The following is a 25275-nucleotide window of genomic DNA, read 5'->3' as shown; positions in this document are numbered from 1 at the left end:
TGCTTATGCACACATACCCAAAGAGTTGAGGAGGAAGCTTGATGATAAAGCCACAAAATGCATTTTTGTTGGGTATAGCCGTGAGAGCAAGGGCTACAGGTTATATGACCCACTATCCAGGAAGATATTCATCAGTCGGGATGTGATTTTTGATGAAAAATCAGAATTATCCATGGCTGGTTATGAGGCAAATCAGGCTGAAAATGATGTGTTTGAAGTTCTACTACCCATGGAGTTTCATTCCACAGTTGGTGATCTAACTCATGAGGGTACTGGACAGCCAGCAAATGATGTAGGTGGTGCAGAAATTCAGCAGCCAAATCAGCCAGAAGTTGAACCAAATATGGGACAGCAGGCACCACAGGTCAGACATATACCTAGATGGTATTTGAGGACATTACAGGACAGCCATTTAGAGGGTCCTCTTGCTGGTCGTACTCGTAGGGAGACAAGGACCAATGAGCATGCACACATCATGGATTTGAATCTGGTTATGGCAGCCAGTTTACAGGATGATGATGAGCCTGATTCATTTGTGGATGCACGAGATAATGTGCATTGGAACAAAGCCATGCAGAATGAAATTGATTCTATTAAAAAGAATCAAACATGGGATTTGGTTGATCTGCCCAAAGGCAAGAAAGCCATTGGTACTAAATGGGTCTATAAGTTGAAAAGACATGCAGATGGATCCATTGACAGGTACAAAGCCCGTCTAGTTGCAAAGGGCTATGCACAGAAAAAGGGCATTGATTATGAGGAGACATTTGCTCCTACATCCCGTATGTCGACACTTAGGCGTGTCATTGCATTGGCTGCACATCGTGGTTGGGTTGTTCACCAGTTGGACATAAAGACTGCATTCCTACATGGGGACCTCGAGGAGGAAGTTTATGTATTTCAGCCCATGGGATTTGCAGAACATGGTCATGAGGTGAAAGTATGCAGGCTGAAAAAGGCCTTGTATGGTTTGAAACAAGCTCCACGAGCTTGGTATGCAAAAATAGATGCTTTTCTACTCACTCAGGGATTTGTGAACAGTCCATCAGAGACCACTTTGTATGTGAAGAAAGAAGAGACAGATCTGCTGGTCATCAGTCTTTATGTGGATGATCTCTTGCTCATGGGATCAAATGATGACAAAATTGCAGCATTTAAAGAGATATTGCAACAGACATTTGACATGTCTGACTTGGGCCTTGTACATTACTATTTGGGCATACAGTTTGTGCAGGATAACAGAGGCATTGGGTTGTTGCAATCACGTTATGTTGCTAAACTTCTGGAGAAGTTTAAATTTCAGGATTGCAAGCCTATTAGTACTCCTATGGAGCCTGGGATGAAACTGTCACTACAAGATGACAGTGTTTCCTTTGATGCCACTACATATGCTCAGGCTGTTGGGTGCCTCATTTACTTGTGTAATACAAGGCCAGATATTCAGTATGCAGTCTCTCAGTTGAGCAGATTCATGCACAGCCCACGGTTGTCACATTGGCAAGCTGTGAAGCGTGTATTCCGTTATTTGCAGGGTACCTTGTCTCTTGGGTTGCTTTATCCTGAGGGGGGTGACATGCAGTTACATGCTTACAGTGATTCAGATTGGGCTGGTGATTTTGATACCAGACATTCCACTAGTGGGAATTGTTTCTTCCTTGGCGCTTCATGCATTTCTTGGCTAAGCAAGAAACAGACCACAGTGGCCACTTCATCTTGTGAGGCAGAGTACAGAGCAGCCTACACTACTACTGTTGAGTGTGTTTGGCTGCGTCGTCTTATGACTGATATGGATATTTCAGTGGAGGAGCCTACACCTATCTATACTGATAGTCAGAGTGCCATTGCTGTGGCCAGGAATCCTGTGTTTCATGCTCGCACGAAACACATTGAGATTCACTATCATTTTGTTCGGGAGAGACTCCAGGCAGGAGATATCAGTCTGATCTACTGTCCTACAGATCAGAATGTGGCAGACATCTTCACCAAGGCATTACCACGTCCGAAATTTGAAGCATTCCGCAATGCTTTGAATTTGTTTCCTTTTGGTGGATGATGTACAGTGATCACATATCACTCCAGGGGGGTTTGTTGGGTTTTATGCTGTGTATGCACCCAGAGGAGTGCTAGTGATCATCAGTAGGTTACTGGGGCACTTTTTACTTCAGTTAGTGGAGGTTTTTTCCCCCAGTTTAGTTCAGTTTCACTTATATGCAGTTTATAAGTGTTTTGGTCCACCCGGCACATTTATGGCCGGACATGTGAACACTTATCCTTTAGGGGTCACTATCATGTGGCTTGTACTTGATTTTTATAATTCATTGAAGAGTACAGCAGTCGTGTTCACTCCTTCACCTTGGTTTCCACGCCTGTTTGCTTTCTGTAAACCCTAACCCTAACCCTGTTTTGTCTTCAAAAGTGCCAAACAATGAAAGAGAACAAATACAGGATGCACAGGAACTGAAGGAAGATCATATACACCAAAGGTGGTTACAAAGTGCCAAACAATAAAAGAGAACAAATACAGGATGCACAGGAACTGAAGGAAGATCATATACACCAAAGGTGGTTACAAAGTTGAAGTAGGCAGCACAAGGCACACCGTAGGTGCAGCCAAGATCCTAGAATATGCGGAAAATGAGATAATACAACTAAGGGCAAAGCCCATGCTTATATAGCACCTAGAGAGCAAAGTCGGCCAACATAAAGCAGGCCGACTGGAGCATAAAATGGAACAAACCAAAAGGTGCCAAAAAATGTGAAAAAAATCTAGAAAAATATGGGAAAGTTTCTAGGCTGGGGGAGGTCTCTAGAGGTGCATAAACAGCGGGGAAGCACCCAGAACAGTGGAGATGACCCCTCCAACAACGACGATCAACCTCTTGCAAGCCACGGCTTCGCGTAAGTACGGACAAGGTTGGTGTGGAGGGTTGATCTCAAATGCCTTGGAGGTTAAGTCCATGCATTTTTGACAAACTGTCCGGTGTGGCTGCGAAAACTGATGAGAGGGTCGTATTGAACCATTGCTGACCCAAGATCATGTGAATGCGAAAAGAAAGTCGAGGAACCAAGGTGTTGCACTTGAATCTAGGCCCGTCTACTGCCAATTGTGTCTCATAAGTGTGGGGGTTGTGAATGGTGCGTATTTTCAAATGCTATAACCATCATCGTGGCCACAAAGTTGTGAGAACATTTGCTGTTGGTTAGAACACTGATTGGGCAGCCAGAAATTGAGCCAATAAGTGTCAACACATGTGTGGACACCGAAGTTGGAATTGTGGAGGTAGGTTGTGCTTGTGTTAGTGAGGTAATTACACATGCTTGTGCATGTTGAGATAGGACCATAGTACGCTTGTCTTTGGAATTTTTTGAAGACTAAACCTGGGACTTGTCTTCGGAGGTAGAAGGTTTCGCGTTGGAGTTTTGTGGATTATTAGGATGCTAGGGCACTCAAACCAACAATGGTTTCCTAAATAGATGGTGCATAGCATAGTCACAGGAAATGGGGGAAGCAGGCCCCTGAAACGGGAAATGCCGTTTTCCCATTCCAACAAGCTGGAAACGCTTCGAAACAGTGGGCACGTGGAATCAATGGGCGCTTCACAAGAAATGGGGGAAACGGCCGCTCAGAATGCCGTTTCCAGGTGAGGTCTTTGCCACGTGGGAAAAAAGGCAAAAAAACTAACGTTGTAAGGCGCATGAAAAAAGGCGAAAAAATAAACGTTCGGCGTCTACCCGCTTGATTAAAAATCGTAAACTGCCCACCGCCCAGCATGGGAAGAAAAAAAATGGCGGCATGCCCAGGCTGGAAAAAAGAAGCGTATGTTGTCCCAAACGTGTAAACCATGGAGGCCATGGGTGCAAAGACTGCAAAGAAAGAATGAGGAACATGGGTCATTGCAATGGTCAATAAGGACAAGGTGTCAGGAGATTCCGAAAAGAAGAAGAAGAGGCAGCAAATAATATGCAAGGTGGCTGTCCAACGGTGATGGCCGCCTTCTACCCGATCTCCAAGTCCGTAAAACAGTCTCCAATCAGTCTCCAATCAGTACCTCAAATCATCAAAATCCTCGACGTCCCACTGTCTCCAAGCTTCAAGCCACTTGGGGCTCTGATACCATGTCAGAATGCAGAGCGGAAATGAAGACAATTGCTGTAGAGAGCAAGACACAGATGAAAGAGAGAGAGAGAAGCTGTGTAACTCTGCTATATACACCAAAGAAAATCCGGGAGACTACAATGGAAAAATACATGGAGAGAGAGAAAAAATGGGAAAACACTAAAACAAGTGGACACACCCACAACAAAGGCCCTGACATAGTGTACAGATAGGAGATGATCGCTAACAGTTTCGCCATATGGGTGCTCGTCTTCGAGTGTGTCTTGGGACCACTTGTAATAGCAAGCAATCTTCATCATCCCAAAACCACATAGGAGGGCAGTGACATCGTCAAGCCCTCTTAGAGATTGCCTCCTACAATGTCAAGCTCTCTCGAAGAGGCAAAGGGCATCGACAATGAGTTGTCTCAATGTATTGTCGCTCAACCGCACGACAACCACAATACCGCTCATAGATAGAATGCCATTGGTGCTAACTATTCAATGCAGCACAATAAGAAGAAGAGAGGGATTAATTGAAAAACAAGGTCCATTTATTCCAAAAGGGCTTGTTATATAAGAAAAAAAACCGTGCAATTTAATTAAGATGCTTCCCATATATTTTATATGGACTTGCTTCATTCAATGGGCATTTAATAAACCTCCATGGTCATTATATATATATACTCGAAAATATAAAAAAACAGTTACTGTCTAATCTTTATTGAGTGTGGAGGACAGAGCTGAGAAGTGAAGACGATTGCCTTGCTCCGACTTTGGCCTTGCAGAGAGAGAGAGAGAGAGAGAGAGAGAGAGAGAGAGAGAGAGAGAGAGAGAGAGAGAGAGAGAGAGAGAGAGAGAGAGAGAGAGAGAGAGAGAGAGAGAGAGAGAGAGAGAGAGAGAGAGGGATTTGATACTCTGCTCTTGGAACTTGTGTGCAAGTACAGAAAGTATAGGCTTATATGCTAATGGAACATAGTCGTCGTGATGCCAGCGTTACAATTTTTTTAACGTTTCAGTCTCATTCCACCTCAAAGAAGTCAAAATCTATGGAGTAGTCTTGGTGGGATGAGGTACTGACAGAGGGTGCCTACAAAACAGGAGGCGCGAAAAAGTGGACATGCAAATAGTCTTCTTACGAAGTCAGGTAGTGCAACTCGTATTCAAGAACACCTGCTTCAACAGCATGGGTAGGACATTGCGTTCTGTACTAACATCACTAGTGAAGCACGAGAAGAGCTTCGTCGAAAAGACGAAGTGACACGGCCATCTTCATCAGCTCGGAAAGTAGGGGTGTGTGGGCACTTCAGGACAAACCTCTGGAACCACTAGGTCTTCATTTGGTGGAATGCCATCATTTTTTGGACCCACTACAAGTCCATTTGGAGTACCACCACCAACTGTGGGTGCGAGGAGTATTGTTTGCTCGAGGCAGAGTACACTTCAAAGTAGATGGGACCCAAAGTTATCTTTTCGTAGGTTATGTCCCTTTCCCATTGTTAAAAAGATTAATGACGCCTTCATGAGCTTCGGCTACCTTGGTCTATGCATGATGTTTTCTATGTTAGCTGGTTGAAGTTGTTTCAGGGTACTCCTTTGTAGATCCCAAATGACAAACAATTAGACATCATCGATGATGCAAAGATCCTAGAGCCGGAAGAGGTAGTGTTGCACTGATTCAAGCATGTACCGATAGAAGAAGCGGCAATTCTTGACCAAGTTCAAAGACTGGAGTACCTACAAAGTAGTGTGGCACTGTGGTTGGACGAGGACTTCTTCCTGTAGTACCCGTTATTGCTGGCAGATTATTTGGAAGCCGTCCAGATCCTAATAACAAGTTAAGTAGGAGGGGATGTCATGTGCAACATTGTCCTAGGGTCCCACGTGGACATTTTGCAGCGTCTAGGATAGTCAATTACCTTATCTAGTGGGCCAAGAGCATGTTGTGAGCCCTAGAAGTCACTAGGCACCATCTAGGTGAAACCGGCCTTTGGTATAAACCAAAGTGCGGTAGACTAGCAGTCACCCGTCCACTTGTAGTCTAGATATGAAAACAAAATAGATTGGAGCTAGAGTGCCCCAAATCTGAAAATAAAGCGACACCTGTTGGCCCCAAAGCTTGGCGCCCCTTGCGGTATTTCTTTATTCAATTTCAAAAATATGTAAGGCTGAGTACAACAAAATCAGCCAAGAGAATACACCTGTATGTCCAATCTGACAGCCCACAATACCTCTTAGCATAGAGGATTCACACACACAGATCTGTGTCTCAAAGCAACACTCTGTGCCTCCCTTTGATCAGCCAAGACCATTTAGTAGGGCAGCCATGAGCATACATCTGGCATATCTAACATCTCAGCACAAACATACATTCACTGTTCAATCTCTATCTCCACCCTTTTCAATCTGCCATACCCCTCCTCTCACAAGGGGCCAGATAAGGCAATAGAAAGAGAGATAGATGAACAAATTCAGAGCTTACCAAAATCAGCTCGTGGATCTGCACTGGAGGAAATAGTTGTACCAGTCTGTACTTGCACACTTGTTTCAACAACTTTGCTTCACACGTGTGAGTGTACCTGTCTGTACCTTCCTGTCTGCATCCACTTCAGTGCTGTACCTGACTATTCAGACCATAAAAGCTGCACTGTACCAGTCCGTACAGCCTCTGCACACGTGTCTGAATCTGTACTTGCATGCGCTGCCTGCAGCCAGTCCCTGTACCCAATTGTACCTGCTCAGCCAGTTCAGCGCCGCTTGTACCAGATCTGTCCAGCACCGCCAGCACCTGTACTGTCCAGCGCCGCCTGCTTCTCTTCTGTCCGTACAGCTGTCCGTACAAGTGTACCTGACAGAACATGCAGCAGCAGTTCTATACCTGTGCGCAGCCTGTACCAGCAGATGTACCCGCAGCAACACCTGTGCGCAGCCTGTACCAGAAGGTGTACCTGCAGCAGTCTGTCCGTACAGAGCTGTACGGTTGGTTTGCACAGAAAAATAGCAGCCAAAATTCTGCAGCAGCCGTCTAGTTCCCTCTTGCTTTTCCATGCATGCCACCACCACGTATGCTACACGCCTTTCCAAAAAGAAGAGAGAGAATGAAGAGAGAGAGGCATGCACTCCAAAAGTGGAGTTGCCCCCTCCCCATATTAATCCTAGGGCCCCAACTTTAATAGTTATTAAAGTTCCCTACTAAGGCCTAGGGGCAACCACACATATAACATTAAAATATTAATGTTCTAGTCTCCCCCTTCACACCTAGGGATGTCCACACATCATTATCTCTGTCCGGGCACCCCACATGTGAATCATTCAATATTTTGACTCAGCAACCACCATGCCCACACTTGTGCTGTTCCATTTTCACAGGGCCATGACATAGCCCCCTCTTGAAAAATGGCAAGCGTCCTCGATTGCATTCTGGTGATTTAACAAAATATCCAAAGTGAAATATACAATATGTCAAGATCAGCGTCCCAATCTCTCTAAGCCATGCACATGTTTCAACATTCACTGCAAACCAATGGCGTAGTAATAGTCCAAGTTGTATACCACTGGGAACCATACACAACCACAATATCCCATGTGACTAGTACACATATATCATAGAAGTCCCATAAACAGAAGTACTGTCAGCCATCAGTACCTTCGGGTGAGATAAAAACTGCACCAAGCGACCTCTAGATGTCATCTGAGCCTGTCTGTATCAAGGGAGTGGAGGTGCTACCCCCCTCTTGAGCATCAGGTAATGCTCCAGACCCATGCTCTGTTGAACCTGAATGAGCCACAACAAGAGTCGGCTCTAACTCAAAGGCATCGAGATAAAGCTGCAAAACCTGAGGTGAATCTGTTAAGTCACCTTCCTCCATCCACTTCGCATCCATCGGTGAATAGTTCTTGAACTTCACACGATAGCAATGGGAAACTTTACCTCATACCTTTCTTTCCTTATGTGCCAGTATCTGCTCTGGAATCAGAACCTCATCAAGTTCCTCAACTTCCGGCTGAGCCTCATCTGATACAGCCTCAGGCACATCCCCACGGAAAGGTCTAAGGAGACTCACGTGAAAAGCATTGTGAATCCTCCAGTGATCTGGTAGCTTCAAACGATAGGCTACCTCACCAATCTTTTCCAATACCTGAAAAGGCCCATAATAACGCATGCTCAACTTAGGGAATAAGCGCTCTTTACCCTTCATCTTCTTGAGTCTAGTCTTTTCAAAGCGCAAAAGAATCCAATCATCCAATGCAAACTCTAAAGCACGTCTGTGACGGTCTGCGGCTTTCTTTTGCTTCTGCTGAGTTTTCTGGAGTGCCAACCTAACTCTCCGATAAGCTTCATCCATACTCTCCACATACTGATCAGCCTCAAAGATCTTATCCTTTGTGTGCAAAATGGGTGGTACCTTCTTCCCTCCTTCCACAATCTCAAAAGGTGCCTTGCCTGTCGAGGTATGAACAGTGTTGTTATATGCAAACTCCACCAAGGGAAGATACTTTTCCCATTGTTGCTTGTGCTCTGACACATAACACTTAAGAAGATCCAACACTGTAGAGTTAGCCTCTTCCGACTGACCATCCATTTGTGGATGAAATGACGATGGAAACTTGAGAGTTGTACCCGTGTTGTCAAACAACCCTTTCCAGAACAAACTCGTCATCCGTGGATCACGGTCACTAATGATAGACGTAGGCAAGCCATGATACTTGAAGATGTTCGCCATGAACAACTTCACCATATGATCAACTTTGATCGTCTTACGCACGGGAATGAAATGAGCCTGCTTACTGAACCTGCATATGATAGTCCAAATGCCATCATTACCCGTTTGTGTCCGTGGAAGATCAAATATAAAATCCATGGCAATGCTCTCCCAAGGTCTATCTGGAATAGGTAAAGGCTGTAATAACCTTGGTGTCTTTTGACGGTCAAACTTTACCTTCTGACATACGATGCATTGCCTCACAAAGGCATCAACATCTCTTCTCAAGGTTGGCCAATAAAAGAAAGTCTCCACTGCTTTTACCGTGGCGTCAATACCCCGATGACCTGCATACGGTGGAGCATGACTTTCAATCATAACCTTGAGGCGCAATGGCCTGGTAACACATAGTTTGCCATGTATCAATAAAAACCCATCTCTGAGAGTATAGTGCTCATGCCGCTGACCCTTAGACATCTGATCATACAACTTTTCAAAGTCCTCATCATGGGCATACTGCTCTTTCATTTCATCAAGCTCGTGATGATAAGCAAGTGAAACTGCAGAGACCTGTGGCTTGCGTGACAAAGCATCTGCCACTACATTCTTTTTGCCTTCCACATGCACAATCTGGAAGTGAAACATAGACAAAAAGTTTGCCCAATGCATATGCTTCTCTGAAAGCTTAGTCTGCGTGAGGAAATAACGCAAGGTCTGATGATCTATCTGCACAGTGAAATCAGCCCCAAGCAAGTAGTGTTTCCATGTAGAAAGAGCGTGAATTACAGCCAACATCTCTTTCTCATAAACCTGTAAATGCTTCTCCAATATTCTACTCTCATAGGCTATCACATGTCCCTCTTGCATGAGAACTGCACCAATGCTACTTCCGCATGCATCACACTGGACAATAAAAGCCTTTCGGAGGTCCGGTAACACCAATACTGGATCCGAAGTAAGCTTTTCTTTGAGCTTTTTGAATGCTGTAATTTTCCGATCAGCCCATCTAAACGGGGTTGCCTTCTTTGTCAAGGCATGAAGAGGCGAAGCAATTTCAGCAAAGTACCATATGTACCGCCTGTAATAGGGGAACACAATCCTAGAAAACTACGTACATTATTCACGGTCCTCAAATCTGGCCAATTAAGAATTGCTTCCACCTTTGCTGGATCCATACGGACTCCATGCTTAGACACAATATGCCCCAAGAAATGTATCTCTTGCAAAAAGAACTCACTCTTTTTGCCATTAACAACCAGTCTATGGTTCCTAAGTTCTGCAAACACAATGGCCAGATGCCTTCTATGCTCTTCCTCAGTTTGTGAATGCACAATCATGTCATCAAAGAAAGTGCCTACAAACGCTCTATGAGGCCTGAAAATCCTATCCATCATTCTGTTAAATGTGGCAGGTGCATTTGTCAAACCAAAGGGCATAACCAAGAACTCATACAACCCAAACGTGGTTCGGAATGTTGTCTTATGCACATCTTCGGGTCTAATACGTATCTGATGATACCCGCTTTTCAAGTCAATGCGACTAAAGACTGTGGAGCCCTGTAAGCGGTCCAAAATGTCATTGATCCTCAGTATGGGGAATCGATTCTTGATGGTGTTCTTGTTGAGCGCTCTGTAATCAATACACATGCGCCAAGAATCATCCTTCTTTTGCACTAGGAGTATAGGTGAGCAAAAGGGTGATGAGCTAGGTTGTATCAACCCTTTATTCAAAAGCTCCTGCACCTGACTCATAATCTCTTCCTGTTGGGTTGCACTAACACGGTACGGCGGTCTATTCGGTGGAGTACTACCAGGAATTAGATCAATGGCATGATCTTCTGGCCTCTCAGGAGGAAGTTCTCCTGGCAATGACTCGGAAAAACAATCTTGAAACCCACATAAGAAATCAGTCCTGTCCTTATCTAACATTGACAAATTAGACTTAGACTCATCATCTTGTGCATCCTTTACATAAATCAAGTATGCAGAAAGATGCTTTTTCATTACTGATGAAATTGCCGAAGCAGATACAATAGGAACAGATTCCCCTTTGAGTTTTACATCCAATACATGTTCTTTCCCTCTATGAGTCAGTGTGATTTTCCTATTGTATGTATCCACCACCGCATGTACTCTGTGGCACCATGGCATACCCAACAAAACATCACAGCCATCAAGTGGCATGATAAAGAACTCTTCGCTGTCCACATAACCCTACAAATGAAGCCGAAGCTTCCCAATGATAGGAGTAACGGGTTCTACATACCCTGGACAAGCCATGTTAGCCTCATGTAACGGCCCCATCTCCTCTGCACGGATCCCCAATCGGCCAGCCAAACTGGTGAAATGAAGTTGGCTCTAGCACCTGTGTCAAAGAATATCAAGGCATTCTGATCTCTCACTTTGCCCCATGCCCTGCACAACTCTATCTCCTCACCACCTGGCTGTTCCCCCACAAGATCAGGAACTAACCCCGCAGAAGGTTTTGGTTTCTTTGACTTGGGCTCTCCTTTATTGTAGAGTCCTTTTGGGACTTTCTCTTGGGACAATTAAATGACATATGCCCCTCTTTAGTACAGTAAAAACATTTCCGAGCATCTCTCAAAGCCTGTCTTTCCTCAGAAGTTCTCTTGGGCATTGGCAACTTCTTATACCGCGTCTCTGAAGACCCTTTAGCATCACGTGAAGCATGCCCAGATTTTTTAGCTTTCTTGCTCGAGTTCTTACTTCCTTTAAACCCAGATGATCCTCCAGTGAGTAACGCATTAGCTGTCATAGCATTTTCTATCATCTGTGACATGTTCGTTACTCGAGTCTTGATACAATAATCTCGCATCTCTTTGGGCAGCCCACAACAATACTTCTCTACCTGCTCAGACAAAGGCACTGCACGGTAAGAAGTCACTGGGAGTAAAGCTTCCCAAAACTTCTTATTATAATCTTCCAAATTTTCACATTTTGAAGCATCCAACTTGTGCCATGCAGTCATAACATCCACCTCAAATGTAGATGTGAGCCATACGGAAGAGAAAACCTGTTTAAATTGTACCCAAGTAGTGGGTGCTATGTCCTGCAAAAGAAGAGTAGACCACCACTGCAAAGCATTGCCCTTGAGAAAAGTGGCAGCTTTCCTCACCTTAGAGGACTCTGTGTAATTCCCACCAGAAAAAGCAGCATCAAATTGCTTAAAAAAGGGAAGTGCTTTGAGTTTATCTTTGGCTCCACTGAATGTATCAAACTTCACTGCAGCTCCCCCTTCCTTATAATCCTTCGCCTTTCCCATAGGCGTTAGATTATCATATGGAAGTGGCTTCGTAAGATTGCTGCCCCCAACATTCATGCCCATCATAGGGTCAACATTACCCATTCCCACACCTGGCATACCATACATTCCAGCCATGTTTCCAAACATACCATTATGCATACCTGGCTGCATACCACCATACATATTTGCTTGCATTCCAGGTTGCATGCCCCCAAACATATTTCCTTGCATACCGGACTGCATACCACCATACATATTCCCCTGCATACTAGGCTGAAAATTTGCTCCAAAAGGCCCTGGCATACCCATGCCTTCCTAAGGGTAACCCCCAGTCATAGATTGGAACACCGAGCCACCACCAAAATAACCTGGATGCATAGTCTGCTGAGGAATGGATGGTTGTCCAAAGAAGGAACTCTGAGAATTAGCACCATAAGCATGCTGCATGTTCGGAAACTGGCCAAAAGATGGATCCTGTGGGATGGCACCACTATGACCTTGAGGAAGGTTCTTAGAACGCACCTTCTTCTTCTTCTTTTCGGGCTCTGTACGGGATCTCATAAATTCAGCAAACTTCTCACTTTGTGTGAGCTGCATAAATACATCCATAACACCAGCCAAACGATCTTTAAACGAGCATCATCATCCTCTTTACCAAGTACATCTTCTGGCTGTGTTACATCCTCATAATGCTCAACATCTGTAGCCTGTTCTCCTGCAAGATTATCCTCAGATACATCTCCCTCAGGAGAGGTCTCTTGCTCTTCCTCTTCATGATAGAAGTACTCATCTTCCGTATCAGACATGTTGCTGAATTTTTCAGCGATGACTTTCCTCGAGGCAACCACGAGCTCACCCCCTTTAGAAAGTTGATGATTGGTCCCGGCAACGGAACCTTGAAACCGGCCTCTGGTATAAACCAAAGTGCGGTAGACTAGCAATCACCCGTCCACTTGTAGTCTAGATATGAAAACAAAATAGATTGGAGCTAGAGTGCCCCAAATCTGAAAATAAAGCGACACCTGTTGGTCCCAAAGCTTGGCGCCCCTTGCAGTATTTCTTTATTCAATTTCAAAAATATGTAAGGCTGAGTACAACAAAATCAGCCAAGAGAATACATCTGTATGTCCAATCTGACAGTCCACAATACCTCTTAGCACAGAGGATTCACACACACAGATCTGTGTCTCAAAGCAACACTCTGTGTCTCCCTCTGATCAGCCAAGACCATTTAGCAGGGCAGCCATGAGCATACATCTGGCATATCTTATGCACATGATTCAACATCTCAGCACAAACATACATTCACTGTTCAATCTCTATCTCCACCCTTTTCAATATGCCATACCCCTCCTCTCACAAGGGGCCAGATAGCTCAAATCTGCAACAGACATAAGGCAATAGAAAGAGAGATAGATGAACAAATTCGGAGCTTACCAAAATCAGCTCGTGGATTTGCACTGGAGAAAATTGTTGTACCAGTCTGTACTTGCACACTTGTTTCAACAACTTTACTTCACACGTGTGAGTGTACCTGTCTGTACCTTCCTCTTTGCATCCACTTCAGTGCTGTACTTGACTGTTCAGACCATAAAAGCTGCACTGTACTAGTCCGTAAAGCCTCTGCACACGTGTCTGAATCTGTACTTGCATGCGTCGCCTGCAGCCAGTCCCTATACCCGACTGTACCTGCTCAGCCAGTTCAGCGCCGCCTGTACCAGATCTGTCCAACGCCGCCAGCACCTGTACTGTCCAGCGCCGCCTGCTTCTGTTCTGTCCGTACAGCTGTCCGCACAACTGTACCTGCAACAGAACCTGCAGCAGTAGGTCTATACCTGTGCGCAGCCTGTACCAGAAGGTGTACCTGCAGCAGCCTGTCCGTACAGAGCTGTACGGCTGGTTTGCACAGAAAAACAGCAGCCAAAATTCTGTAGCAGCCGTCTAGTTCCCTCTTGCTTTTCCATGCTTGCCACCACCACGTATGCTACACGCCTTTCCAAAAAGAAGAGAGAGAGGCATGCACTCCAAAAGTGGAGTTGCCCCCTCCCCATATTAATCCTAGGGCCCCAACTTTAATAGTTATTAAAGTTCCCTAGGGGCCACTAAAGCCTAGGGGCAACCACACATATAACATTAAAATATTAATGTTCTAGTCCCCCCCTTCACACCTAGGGATGTCCACACATCATTATCTCTGTCCGGGCACCCCACATGTGAATCATTCAATATTTTGACTCAGCAACCACCATGCCCACACTTGTGCTGTTCCATTTTCACAGGGCCATGACACTAGGTGTAGGGTGAGTGTCTGTCATGCCTATGGCACAAGTCTATGTAACCCTCTTTGCAAGTTGTATAATGTTGTACTGGCCAACCGAGCACTTCTTAGACTATATGATCGGGTTCTTGGGCCCTTGGCTATCCCAAGTGTGTGTCAAGTCCTTTGTCCAAGTCCCGGGCAAATGTGTCGTGTCAAAGTGTCAAAAAGGCAGCCATTATATGGTCAAAAGCCTTAGTCTTTGGGAGGTTGTGGGCCAGCCCATGGGCACCCTTGGTGTGGACCAAAAAGGGCAAAGGTGGACCAATTTTTGGGCTGATGGAGGGCGCGTATGTAAATAGACTTTAAGGGTGAAAGAGTGCACAGAGCAGAAGCAAGATATGCACTAGAGTGTGCTGATCTGAGAAGTGCAAGAGAGAGAGAGAGAGAGATATGAAGCAACTATGCTGAATATACTGCAATGAAAGCAATCCCGAGCAAGAGACAAACTAGTCTCATCAGTGAGGGATACAAAAGATGACTAAAGCTATGAAAAAATGAGGAGGCAAGCCCACCTATAAATAGGTCATGAGGGCTGGCCAACTGAAGCAAAGCTACTGGCCGACTGGACAAACCAAAGCTGGCTGACTGGAGAAAAATACTAGGAAAATAGGGAAAAATACCAGGAAAAGAGGGGTGGCCAGCCCACAACCAAGGGCCATAAAAGGGATCAAAAGGGGACACCAAACATGGGCAGAAACTGGGGATGAATATGCGAACAAAGGGCACATATTTTGAGAGCAAACCTAGCTCTTGATGCCTATATAAGAGCAGCCAGCCAAGGGCATAAATCATCTTGCAACATATGAGCTCAAGGGTAAGCCCAAGCATGAAGAGGCAATTGACCCTTGAATAGCTTGCATAAGGGGAGCATAGGTATCAACCATAGCTTCATCATCTGAAGGAAAGCATAGAAGGCTGTCCAATGAGCCTGTAACCCTATAACACAGGTCATCAAGAAGGCCATCTCTGGAGCAAAAACAAACAGCACATAGGTGGCCTACAGCAGCAAGAAATGCAGCATACAGGCTGGCCTGAGAGCTGCAGCAACAGGGTATATACAGAGAGAAAACGTAGCCCTAAAGGTGCCCGAATTGAAACCGGAGGGGGACCTCGAACAATAGACAGACACATCAAATACCAAACAGAACTTTGACACACAGCAGAAGAAACCACAATAAAATATTGACACGCACTGAGCCGGAACGGCCGGCCCCGCGAAGGAACTTCTTCATTCAAATAGAAGCTTTTACAAGAAACCAAGGTGCGGTTGCAATCTTGCACTGGATTTTCCACAAAGCATCAGCAAGACTCTTGCCCAGATCTCTTTCCAGAGTCAAGATAAAAACATCACCGAAACCTGTCCAAAACAGTCTCAAAACAGCCCCAAAATCAGTCGTGAATCTTGCCCATTGCACAGCCATGACTGGTACCGAGAGAACACTGACCAGCTCTTGCTGCAGCAGCTGCAGAGAGAAGAGAGAAAGTACAGTACGGCCTGTGTACGACCAACGCACAGAAAATCTGAGAACAGGTCGACTGCCTTCTGGCAACTTCTGTGTACGGCCAATGCAAGGAACACACCTGCAGTTGGCTGTACGACCAGCACACAGAGAAAACACCAACGGGCAGCTGCTGTACGGACAGCTCACAGGAGAGGGAAACAGTAAACAAGCCGGCTGCCTGCTGTACGGCCAGCGCTGAAGAGGAGAGAAAAAGCTGCCTCTGACCAGGAGAGGTGTGAGTGCTTGGTGATGATCAAAAGGAGAAGCCCATCCCAGCTTTTATAAAGTCGATCAGCCCCTATATTTGTTGTGCTTTTCCCCTTTTTGACAAATTGTGCTTTTCCCAGCTTGTAGCCCGAGTTTGCTCTAGGCACCTCCTTCTGTCCACCTGTCCATGCCCAAAATAATAATATGTCCTACCTGTCATTAAGGATGTGTGAACACACTGACTTATAAACATTATAAGTCGGTTTTTGTGAATAAAATCCCATAGTGCTCATGCTGTGTGGCCATCTTTCAGGCCAAACTTTGCCAATGAATGCTTCAGCTTTCTTCTGTGGAAAATCCCTTTCTCATTTTGGTTCTGTTGTGTGTATGGGCTTGCCCCAAAACACTGATCAAATTGTCTGTCAACTTGAGGGATGTACATGGTTTCAAGATTTGGGAGTTGTCTATAGTCCACATTTGATGATGTTCTTTTTCGATTGATGATTGATCAAATTATGTCAACTTTTAAACTGTGATGTATTTCAATCTTGAAGGTACTTAAGTTCTGAAAGATTTATGATCTTCAAACTTGTGGGTTATAGACAGATGCGAAACCGGTGCTTGATCCAGAAATGAGTGCGAAGCGAGGCAAACCAACAGACAGCAGACGATACCTTCAACTGACTGTACAATCCTTTGCCCTGCATTTTTCTCATTTGATGACTTTTGTAAAGCCAAGGGCATGTAGGGGCTGGAATATGGAGGCAGTTAAGGGTTCTACATTGTATGGTAAGGTCTGTGTAACCAACTAGTATGGGCGAGTTGAGGTCTGCTTACAAATGCATGGCGTGCCCATGGCTGAGATTGAAGGATTACTTAGGAGTAGGGTAGTAACAGGTTCTCTAAAGCGGGAGTCTAGTTTGGTAATGATGTTTAGATTGGTTTTTGGGACTTGACAGCCATCTTTCCGTGTTGCTCATCGTTGACTTCTGCTGTTCTCAATGCAGTTGTAGTTTGTAACCAGAAATTGTAACCAGAAAAAGCTTTGCAGGTTGATATTGGATGTGAGACACGGACTGTGGTTTCAGAATGCAAATATGTCATGGATGTTGAAGATGCAGTGGGGAAGAAAGTGCTTGTGGTGGTCAATGTGCCTCCTGCAGAAATTTTTGGCATTAGAAGCCATGGTAAGTTTAATGGCATTTTAATATTGGTTCAGGAAAAAGTACCTTGAAGGTGTGCTTTCAGGCAGTCTTCCTCATACTGTACTGGATAGCAGGCTTTATTAGAGTTTCACTAGGCTGTTATCAAAGAGATGTTATCCACAGCATAAGCCAGAGCCTTAGTAGGCCATTGACAGGAAAATGCCATGGTTCGATTAAAAGTAGCCACTGCTTCCTCTCTCTGGAGTTCTAGTAATGCAAGTTTTTTTTCTGTTCTCAGGATTAGTGTTGAATGGATTCAACTATGATCCCACCCCTATGCCACGTAGTTTCAAAGTAATACTACCTGGCCTCGGCCGCCTACCACCGGGATCACAAGTGGCAGAAGCAACAGTCCCAAAATGAGCGAGTTTATGGCATACCTTGTTCTTCTCAGCCAAAATTAGCTGAATTCGGGAGGTAGAGCTGTAAGCATATCATTGGTCTGTACTACTATGTTGAGAACATTTGGAGTATTGAGTGACCATACGGCATTAACCAATGCACTAATCGTGCACTTCATTTTATGAATTTTGTATTTTTACACAAGTGATTATGTATTGGCTTATGGTAAATAGTGCTTGAGCCTTTGTGCTTAATATTTAGTTCAAGCCGTCCATGTGTATATTTGAAGTCAACTTTATTGATGACATTTTAATTTATAGTAAATCTTTATGGTTGACTGTAGGAAAACCAACTTTACTTGGCAAAGGGTTTTCCGTACATTTTTCCTCTGTTGTGGGATATAATGTTTAAGTTCTCTTGATCTGCAATATTTTCATTTGAGGCATTTCTTGCACTGGTATTAGAGCTCTTGGCTTTGATCTTAACAAATTTAAGGAACATTTCTATGAAATGCAGACGTTCTTGATTTTCTTGAGAATCTTGATTCATCCATGAAATATTTCAAGCTAGTCATACTTAAATTAGTGGATATGAGATCATTTGATCATGGGAATTTTGGATTTTCAATACTGCAATGTGATTTTGATATATTCTTGAATTCTTTCATACTTTCTGTCTTTGCATTTTCTTGGATTTCCTTGATGGGGGAGAGGGTGGGATTGTAAATTTTTGCTTCTTTTCATCAAGTTTCTAAGGTTTTGGAGCAAGATTTAAGTAAAAATGCTCAATTCCATCATGTGGGCATCTTGGACACAGCGAAAGTGGGTGTGAAGTCATTTTGGCCAAACGCATGTGAAAGTAGGCTAAAAAAAATTGGTGAAAAATGTGGAATTGGCTACCGCTTTGCGATCTGTGTGAATTTAGGGTTTCGAAGACTCTTTGGTGAGCCTTGTTAGGCAATGGAGGCCAAAGAAGACGAAAGGAGTCTTGTTGGGCAACGTTGACTGGATGGGCGGCGAGAATGGCAATCCTCTTTGATTGTTGAGATGAGTGAATGCTGAAATAGGCCTGCGCGAATCTTAAGCTTCATTAATAGTTGTCGGTGAGCTTTAGCTACATTTGAGATATTCATGTGTATTCTTGCTATCCATATCCATGATGGCAGATAATGAATGCTATTGTATATGCCATTTGAGTCATGGGATGCTACTATGACATGAACTCACATGAATGCAATTACTCATGCAAATGCTATGGTGATAGCATAGATGTGTTGGTTTTGATTTCCTTGTTTCTACGTGGATGAGGAAGAACCATGGAATCCATGAAGGTTTTCACAATTCATCTCTTCAATGACAGTAAACTCTTGTAATGGATTTGGAAATGGTGGCATACAAGTAGAAGTGTCTTTTTTGTAAGTGGCTTTATTATATCTATTTAAAGCTTTGCTCTTACCACACATTGTACTCACACTTCATTCATAGAATCTAGAATGTGTGTCAGGGTACCCTTTGTATTGGTGGAGAGACAAAGGGGGAGAGCAACTTGAACTCTCCATGCCGTGATTGCTTTGGGAAAGTGGTACGGAGAGAGGTTAGGTACTTGGACATGACTTCAATCCTTGCCTTGGATGTAAACTTGGTAAGGGGGTGAGAAGGCTTGGCTAGGAGATCGGCAAGCAAGAGCTCCTCTTCAAATATCCTTTTTGGCTTCATTAATATGATACTTGGGCAATGTATTTGACACATGATGCATACAAATGATGTACAAAGCAAAATGTTGACATTTGGGCATTGTAATTTGGCAATTACACATGGTATTACATGTATCTCTATTTGAGATTTGGTTGCAAACACAAAGGAGGTAATGCTGAAATTTTTGTAAAAAAGTACATGAATAAGGCTTACGGATTGAGTTTGGGATGCTCAAATATATGCCTGGATAAGGTTGTTGGATAATGCTTTTGATGCATCGGAATATTGGTAAATGCAAGTGGGTTGCGTGTTGTAAATTTTGGGGTACTTTGACTATGCTTTGTAGAATTACAAAACCCTAATTTTAGTCGGAAAGGGTTGGGGCTATTTTGTGGGTGTTTGCATAGAGCCATCAAACTCCCAATTCCGATATCATTTGCATATTCAACAAAAGTTCACTGTAACTAGAAGGTGGGTCGAAAAAAAGAATAGCGTGGTATTTTTGGGATTGAGCATATAGATGCAGAGTACATGTCACTAGCTTCCTAACAAACAAAAGATCACTTGATTTGGACGTCGTTGATTTGGTCAAACGATAAGAAGTCAAAATAGAGGATAGTTACTAGTCAAACTTGGTCAAAGGGTATACATGGATGCATAGTGCTTGTCAAAAGCATTCCATCAATCTATAGTTAGTCAAATTGGACACCGATTGGTCAAGTCATGGGCAATTTTGGTTCTGGTTGACTTTAAAAAAAGTCAAAACAAATAATACTCACTTTGACCCAGTCAAAAGTGATTACATATGTGGTTAGTACACTCCAATATTGTTCCAAAGAGCCATAGACCACTTTATTTGAAGTTTGGGACCATTTTCAAAGTGCAAAAGTACTAAATCATGGCGAACCGAGCACATCAACTGAAGGCACAATCGGCATCCAAAGTTGTTGAAGATTGGATAATGAAGTGGGATAAGATTTTCTTCCTTGAATGAATAATCCAAAAAGGTTAATTGGATGACTTCTCATCTTCATGGTCATGAAAGATAGGGTGGGACAAAGCATTGTGGTGTAAAGAGTTTGTTGATGTGAAAGAGAGAGGATTGGGAAAATTCGTCCTACTACATAGTGTAACATTTTGTTCAATTGCATGAACAAAATGTTTTGGAGGATCAATGTATGAAGCTTGTATAAAGTGGGAATGTCCAAGACTATGTCAAAAAGTTTTGGTATCTTTCTTTCTTCGTTGGTGGCTATAATGAGAAAGTGGCAACAAAGAAGTTTGTGAATGGATTGTGTGATGATCTCCATCATGTAGTGCAAAGTATGATTGGTGAAGTCAACAACTATATGCTTAGAGAAGCCATGCTATTTGCCAGAATAGCAAGCAAAAGGTTTGATGCATTTGAGCACTCAAGGGTACTCAATGGCATGAGGTCCAATATACTTTTGGCCTTTGAGCAATCTAGTGTACGTGTTGTGGAAAACAATTGGGTTTATAAAAGGGCCAAAAGGGAGAAGAGCATACGTGTATGGTCCACTTATAACCATGAGCATTTTTTGGATACCAAGAAAGAAGTAAAGGTGACTAAAGTTCATGCACGCCAATTCAAGACTCATTCATATCGTAATGACATCCATAAGGAAGATGTTGTCGAGCTTGATGCATGTAGTTCACATTCTTTTCTTACTACTACATTAAGTCTAAACGCTAACCCAAAATCCAGGATTTCTATGAAACGCCATAGATTTTTATATCGTCATCGGTCATTAAATGTGGATGTCATTGATTGTGGCGTTGATGCAAAAGAGCTAAAAGTTTGAAATTTTGGAGATTTTATGTTGCACAAATTTCAGAATCTTGAGGATGGGATGCAATACCATGTGCCTACATCATGTTTAGATTATGCTAGAACCTTTATATCATGTTTAGATTATGCAAGTGAAGATCATGCTAGAACCTTTATATCATGTGATGGGTATACCTTCCATGAGGATGTCGAGATAATGAATGACAAGTGGATGCATGAGAATGGTGAAAGTGTGGATATCCATGCTCAAGATAGTGAGGTACACTTGTAAAGAATGCACGTGAATGTGATGCTCATGATAGTGAGATATCACTTGTGGAGAACACACGTGAATGTGATGATCTTGAAAATGGGACTTCACTTTAGTCCGAGACTTCTATGGAAAGATATTATTATTGTAAAAGTGATGCATGTGTTGAAAATCCAGAAAACCCTTTATCATCACTTATATGGATACTATTTCCATGATTGATTATGGAGCAAAATCTCAAGATAATAGTGCATTGACTATTGGACCATTGTTGATGCATGCTCAACTCATAAATTGGTGCCAAATGATAGTAACTCATGGGATTGTCAAGGTGGATGTTGACAATCATGAATTTTATGGTGATGACATCAAAGTAATAATGTGAGTAATGATGAGTTGGATAGTTTTTGTAAGGAGCTATCATCTTTGCATGATATGGAGTTACTTGCCTTGATGCGATTCTTAGTGGATTGCCATATTGGATTGTCACGCGGATCTTGTGAAACATCTATGATAATGCCTACTCATCTGATGGATTTCCAAATGAAGAGAGTTTATCTTCTTCATCTATTTACACTCTTAGAGATGCTACTTTTGGTGATATGGAGGCATTTCATGGATTGAGACAACATTCACACGATGATCATGAAGCATTGGATGATGCTTATGTACATGATGATCATGAAGTATTGGATGATGCTTATGTATATGGGGATCATCATGATAGTGGTCTTGATGTTGAGCATTATGTGGATCATGCCATTGATGTGATAAATATGGATGCTCATGACATTGTGGATGTTGATGAGGATCATTACTATGCTCGCAACAACAAGGATGGGCTTTTGAGTTTTCCCTTCGACTTGGGCGGCATTATGATAGAGGATGTAAGCATGGATCTACTTGGATATGTAATTGATCCAAGTGGTTACACATTTAGTTTATGGGAGCATTGTGCATGTAGAGGGTATCCATTTGAACTGGGAGGATACATGGATAGCTACATTTTTTATGATGGTGATGCCCAATTTCCATTTGATCCCGAAGGCTATGTGAGCCATGCGAGGTTCCTTGATAACCATTTATGCGAGAAAAAATATGAGGATTTTATGGAAGCATCATATGGTGAATTTGGGAGGCAAATGTGAAGTGTTTGGTTGTTGAAAATTCATGGATTCACAGTTTTGAAGACCTCATAATTGACGGTTTTGGATGCCCATACTTTTGAAGCTTCCTAAGAAGTATGTGCATACCATAAAGTCCCACCGCCCAAAGCCTTTTTATGTGTCATCATATGGCACCAAAATGTTTTTTGCATTTCCATTAAATATATTATGCGAGATTTTCAATAATAAGAGTGTTTTTCTAAGGTTTCATTTTAGTATGTAATGATTAATTCTTGAAAAAGTCAATGAAATGATGACCCCCATATCCTCTCTATTTAAGGCAAAAAAACGACGACCCCTCATATTGTTTCTATTTTTGCATACATTCACCCATACGCTTTCTATTTGTAATCCTATCTATTTAAGGCAATAAAATGATGACCCCCCATATAGTTTCTATTTGCATGCATACGCTTTATATTTGTAATCCTATCTATTTAAGGCAATAAAATCATGACCCCCCATATAGTTTCTATTTGCATACATTCACCCCATACGCTTTCTATTTGTAATCCTATTTATTTAAGGCAATAAAATGATGACCCCCCATATAGTTTCTATTTGCATGCATTCACCCATATCCTTTCTATTTAAGGTCCACAATTCTCTATAAAAAGCCTCAAAGGGCTTACTCAACGAGTAGAGGGAGGGAGAGAGGAGGAGAGGGAGGGGTGGGGGAAACTCATCTTCTAAGGTTGTATTAATTAAATGCAACGTCAGTGGCATTTAATTAATACATATCAAATAATTTGTCTGAATATACATGGGGGCTATGACATTTGATTTTTCATTTAATGTAATTTAGAAATTACCAAAATCACGAAACTATGCCAACACGTCAGTTAATTTGTTATGCCAAACATCCATAGCCACGTTCTTGGTGAATTGCATCAAGTTAATCATTCACTTTTCCAAAATTAGCACCTTACTTATCTCCTCCTTGGGAAGGATGGAGATATTGAAAGTAGATGTCAATACCTCTTGGGAGGTAGGTAGATTTGAACCCAATACGTCGGTAGATTCGAACCCAATATCTCCTCCTTGGGAGGCATGGGTGCTTAACTTGATCGTCATCACCAAAGCAATTTACTCAAACCAACTAAGATGTTACCATCATTCAATTTTGAAAATTTTGTAGATAAAGACAATCATCGTCCAAGCAGTTTCTTAGGCGATGTCATTGTACCAGCCCTCCTACCCTATTTGTGATGACATTGAGAAACAAGACAAGATTAACTTGGAATACTAGGTTCCCTTTTCACATAAAGGCTTTCAAATGTAAAGTCTAGGGTAACTTGAGAAACTAGGTTCCAAAGGAAGGCCATTTTCACATCAAGGCTTTCAAATGTAAAGGGTTCAAATTGCTCAAGTCCAAGATCAGTTTGCAAGGGCCATGTAGAGGTGTGGTTGTGCATGCACTTGCAGAATAAATTGAAAGAACCCTATAACACAGGTCATATGCAGAAGAGAGGCGGCTACTTAAAGTAACGGCAGGGATTAGTTTTTTAATTTTATTTTATAATTTAAAATTTCGCAGCTTGTCTACACGGAGGGGTGGTGGCGCAGTTGGCTAGCGCGTAGGTCTCATAGCTTCGAGTTATCCTGAGGTCGAGAGTTCGAGCCTCTCTCACCCCACTCCCTTTTTATTTATAGTGTTTTCACTTACCCCATTGAATCGAGTTATCCTGAGGTCGAGAGTTCGAGCCTCTCTCACCCCACTCCCTTTTTATTTATAGTGTTTTCACTTACCCCATTGAATCTTTACTCTTCACGAGGAGGATTATTTTATAGGATCACTTCAATATCTTTATTTTAGTGTTTTCACTTACCCCATTGAATCGTTACTCTTCACGAGGAGGATTATTTTATAGGATCACTTCAATAGCTTGGTTCAAATATACCCTTGTGGCATTAAAATGTGTACCTCTTTGCGAGGAGGATTTTTATAAGATCAAGGCCAAACACTTGTAAAAACATTGTAATATGCCGTGCGCGTGGTGCTCAAATTACTTCTTCCCAGCAACCTAGTTGGAAAAGGCTTATGAATTATAAAAGCCAATTTCTCATGTTTGTAACGATTCTCCCTATTCTGCGAGATAGAGTTTAATCTAGCATGTGTGGATGCAATTGGGATTAGTATTTGGCTTGTTTGCACTAATTGACTCGTTCTCTTGCTTCTCTTGCTTCTCCTCTTTCCCCTTTTTCTTCAGAAGTTAGGCATAACATAGTGATCAACATACAATGAGGATTACCACTTTGACGAGTAGGAGCGGGTGCACCACCCATTGAAGAAAGATCCGCACATCGATGTGACAATGAATGCGGTAGAGGCATGGCAACGAGAAGCTCTCCACACACAAGGGTGAAGGTCTTGAGTGCATGGCTTGAGTTTGATCTAGCATGTGTGGATGCAATTGGGATTAGAATTTGGGCTTGTTTGCACTAATTGACTCGTTCTCTTGCTTCTCCTCTTTCCCCTTTTTCTTGAGAAGTTAGGCATAATATAGCGATCAACATGCATTGAGGATTACCTCTTTGACGAGTAGGAGCGGGTGTACCACCCATTAGAGAAAGATCTGCATCGATGTGACAATGAATGCGGTAGAGGCATGGCAACGAGCAGCTCTCCACACACAAGGGTGAAGGTCTTGAGTGCATGGCTTGAGTTTAATCTAGCATGTGTGGATGCAATTGGGATTAGAATTTGGGCTTGTTTG

General features: G+C 42.9%; 1 protein-coding gene and 1 non-coding gene across 2 annotated transcripts in view; both read left to right on the top strand.

The window, feature by feature from the left end:
- LOC147612398 (uncharacterized) overlaps positions 1-17959 on the top strand; it is a 38347-nt gene extending 20388 nt beyond the window's left edge. Inside the window, exons 3-5 of the mRNA XM_086783011.1 lie at positions 16694-16777; positions 17143-17278; positions 17535-17959. Of these exons, the coding sequence (XP_086639137.1) occupies positions 16694-16777; positions 17143-17278; positions 17535-17659 (345 nt within the window). The 3' untranslated portion in view covers positions 17660-17959. The remainder of the gene's footprint in view (positions 1-16693; positions 16778-17142; positions 17279-17534) is intronic.
- A 6150-nt stretch (positions 17960-24109) lies between these two features.
- On the top strand, positions 24110-24193 carry TRNAM-CAU (transfer RNA methionine (anticodon CAU)). Its single transcript is given in 2 exon segments — positions 24110-24147; positions 24158-24193. It is a non-coding gene; the product is annotated as a tRNA-Met (tRNA).
- Positions 24194-25275: the final 1082 nt, after the last annotated feature.

The sequence above is a fragment of the Cibotium barometz genome, chromosome 45 (genome assembly GCF_041138505.1).
Source record: "Cibotium barometz isolate CiBa-2024 chromosome 45, ASM4113850v1, whole genome shotgun sequence".
NCBI lineage: Eukaryota > Viridiplantae > Streptophyta > Polypodiopsida > Cyatheales > Cibotiaceae > Cibotium > Cibotium barometz.
Note: the sequence above shows the minus strand (reverse complement) of the source record. Positions and strands in the feature narration are given on the sequence as shown.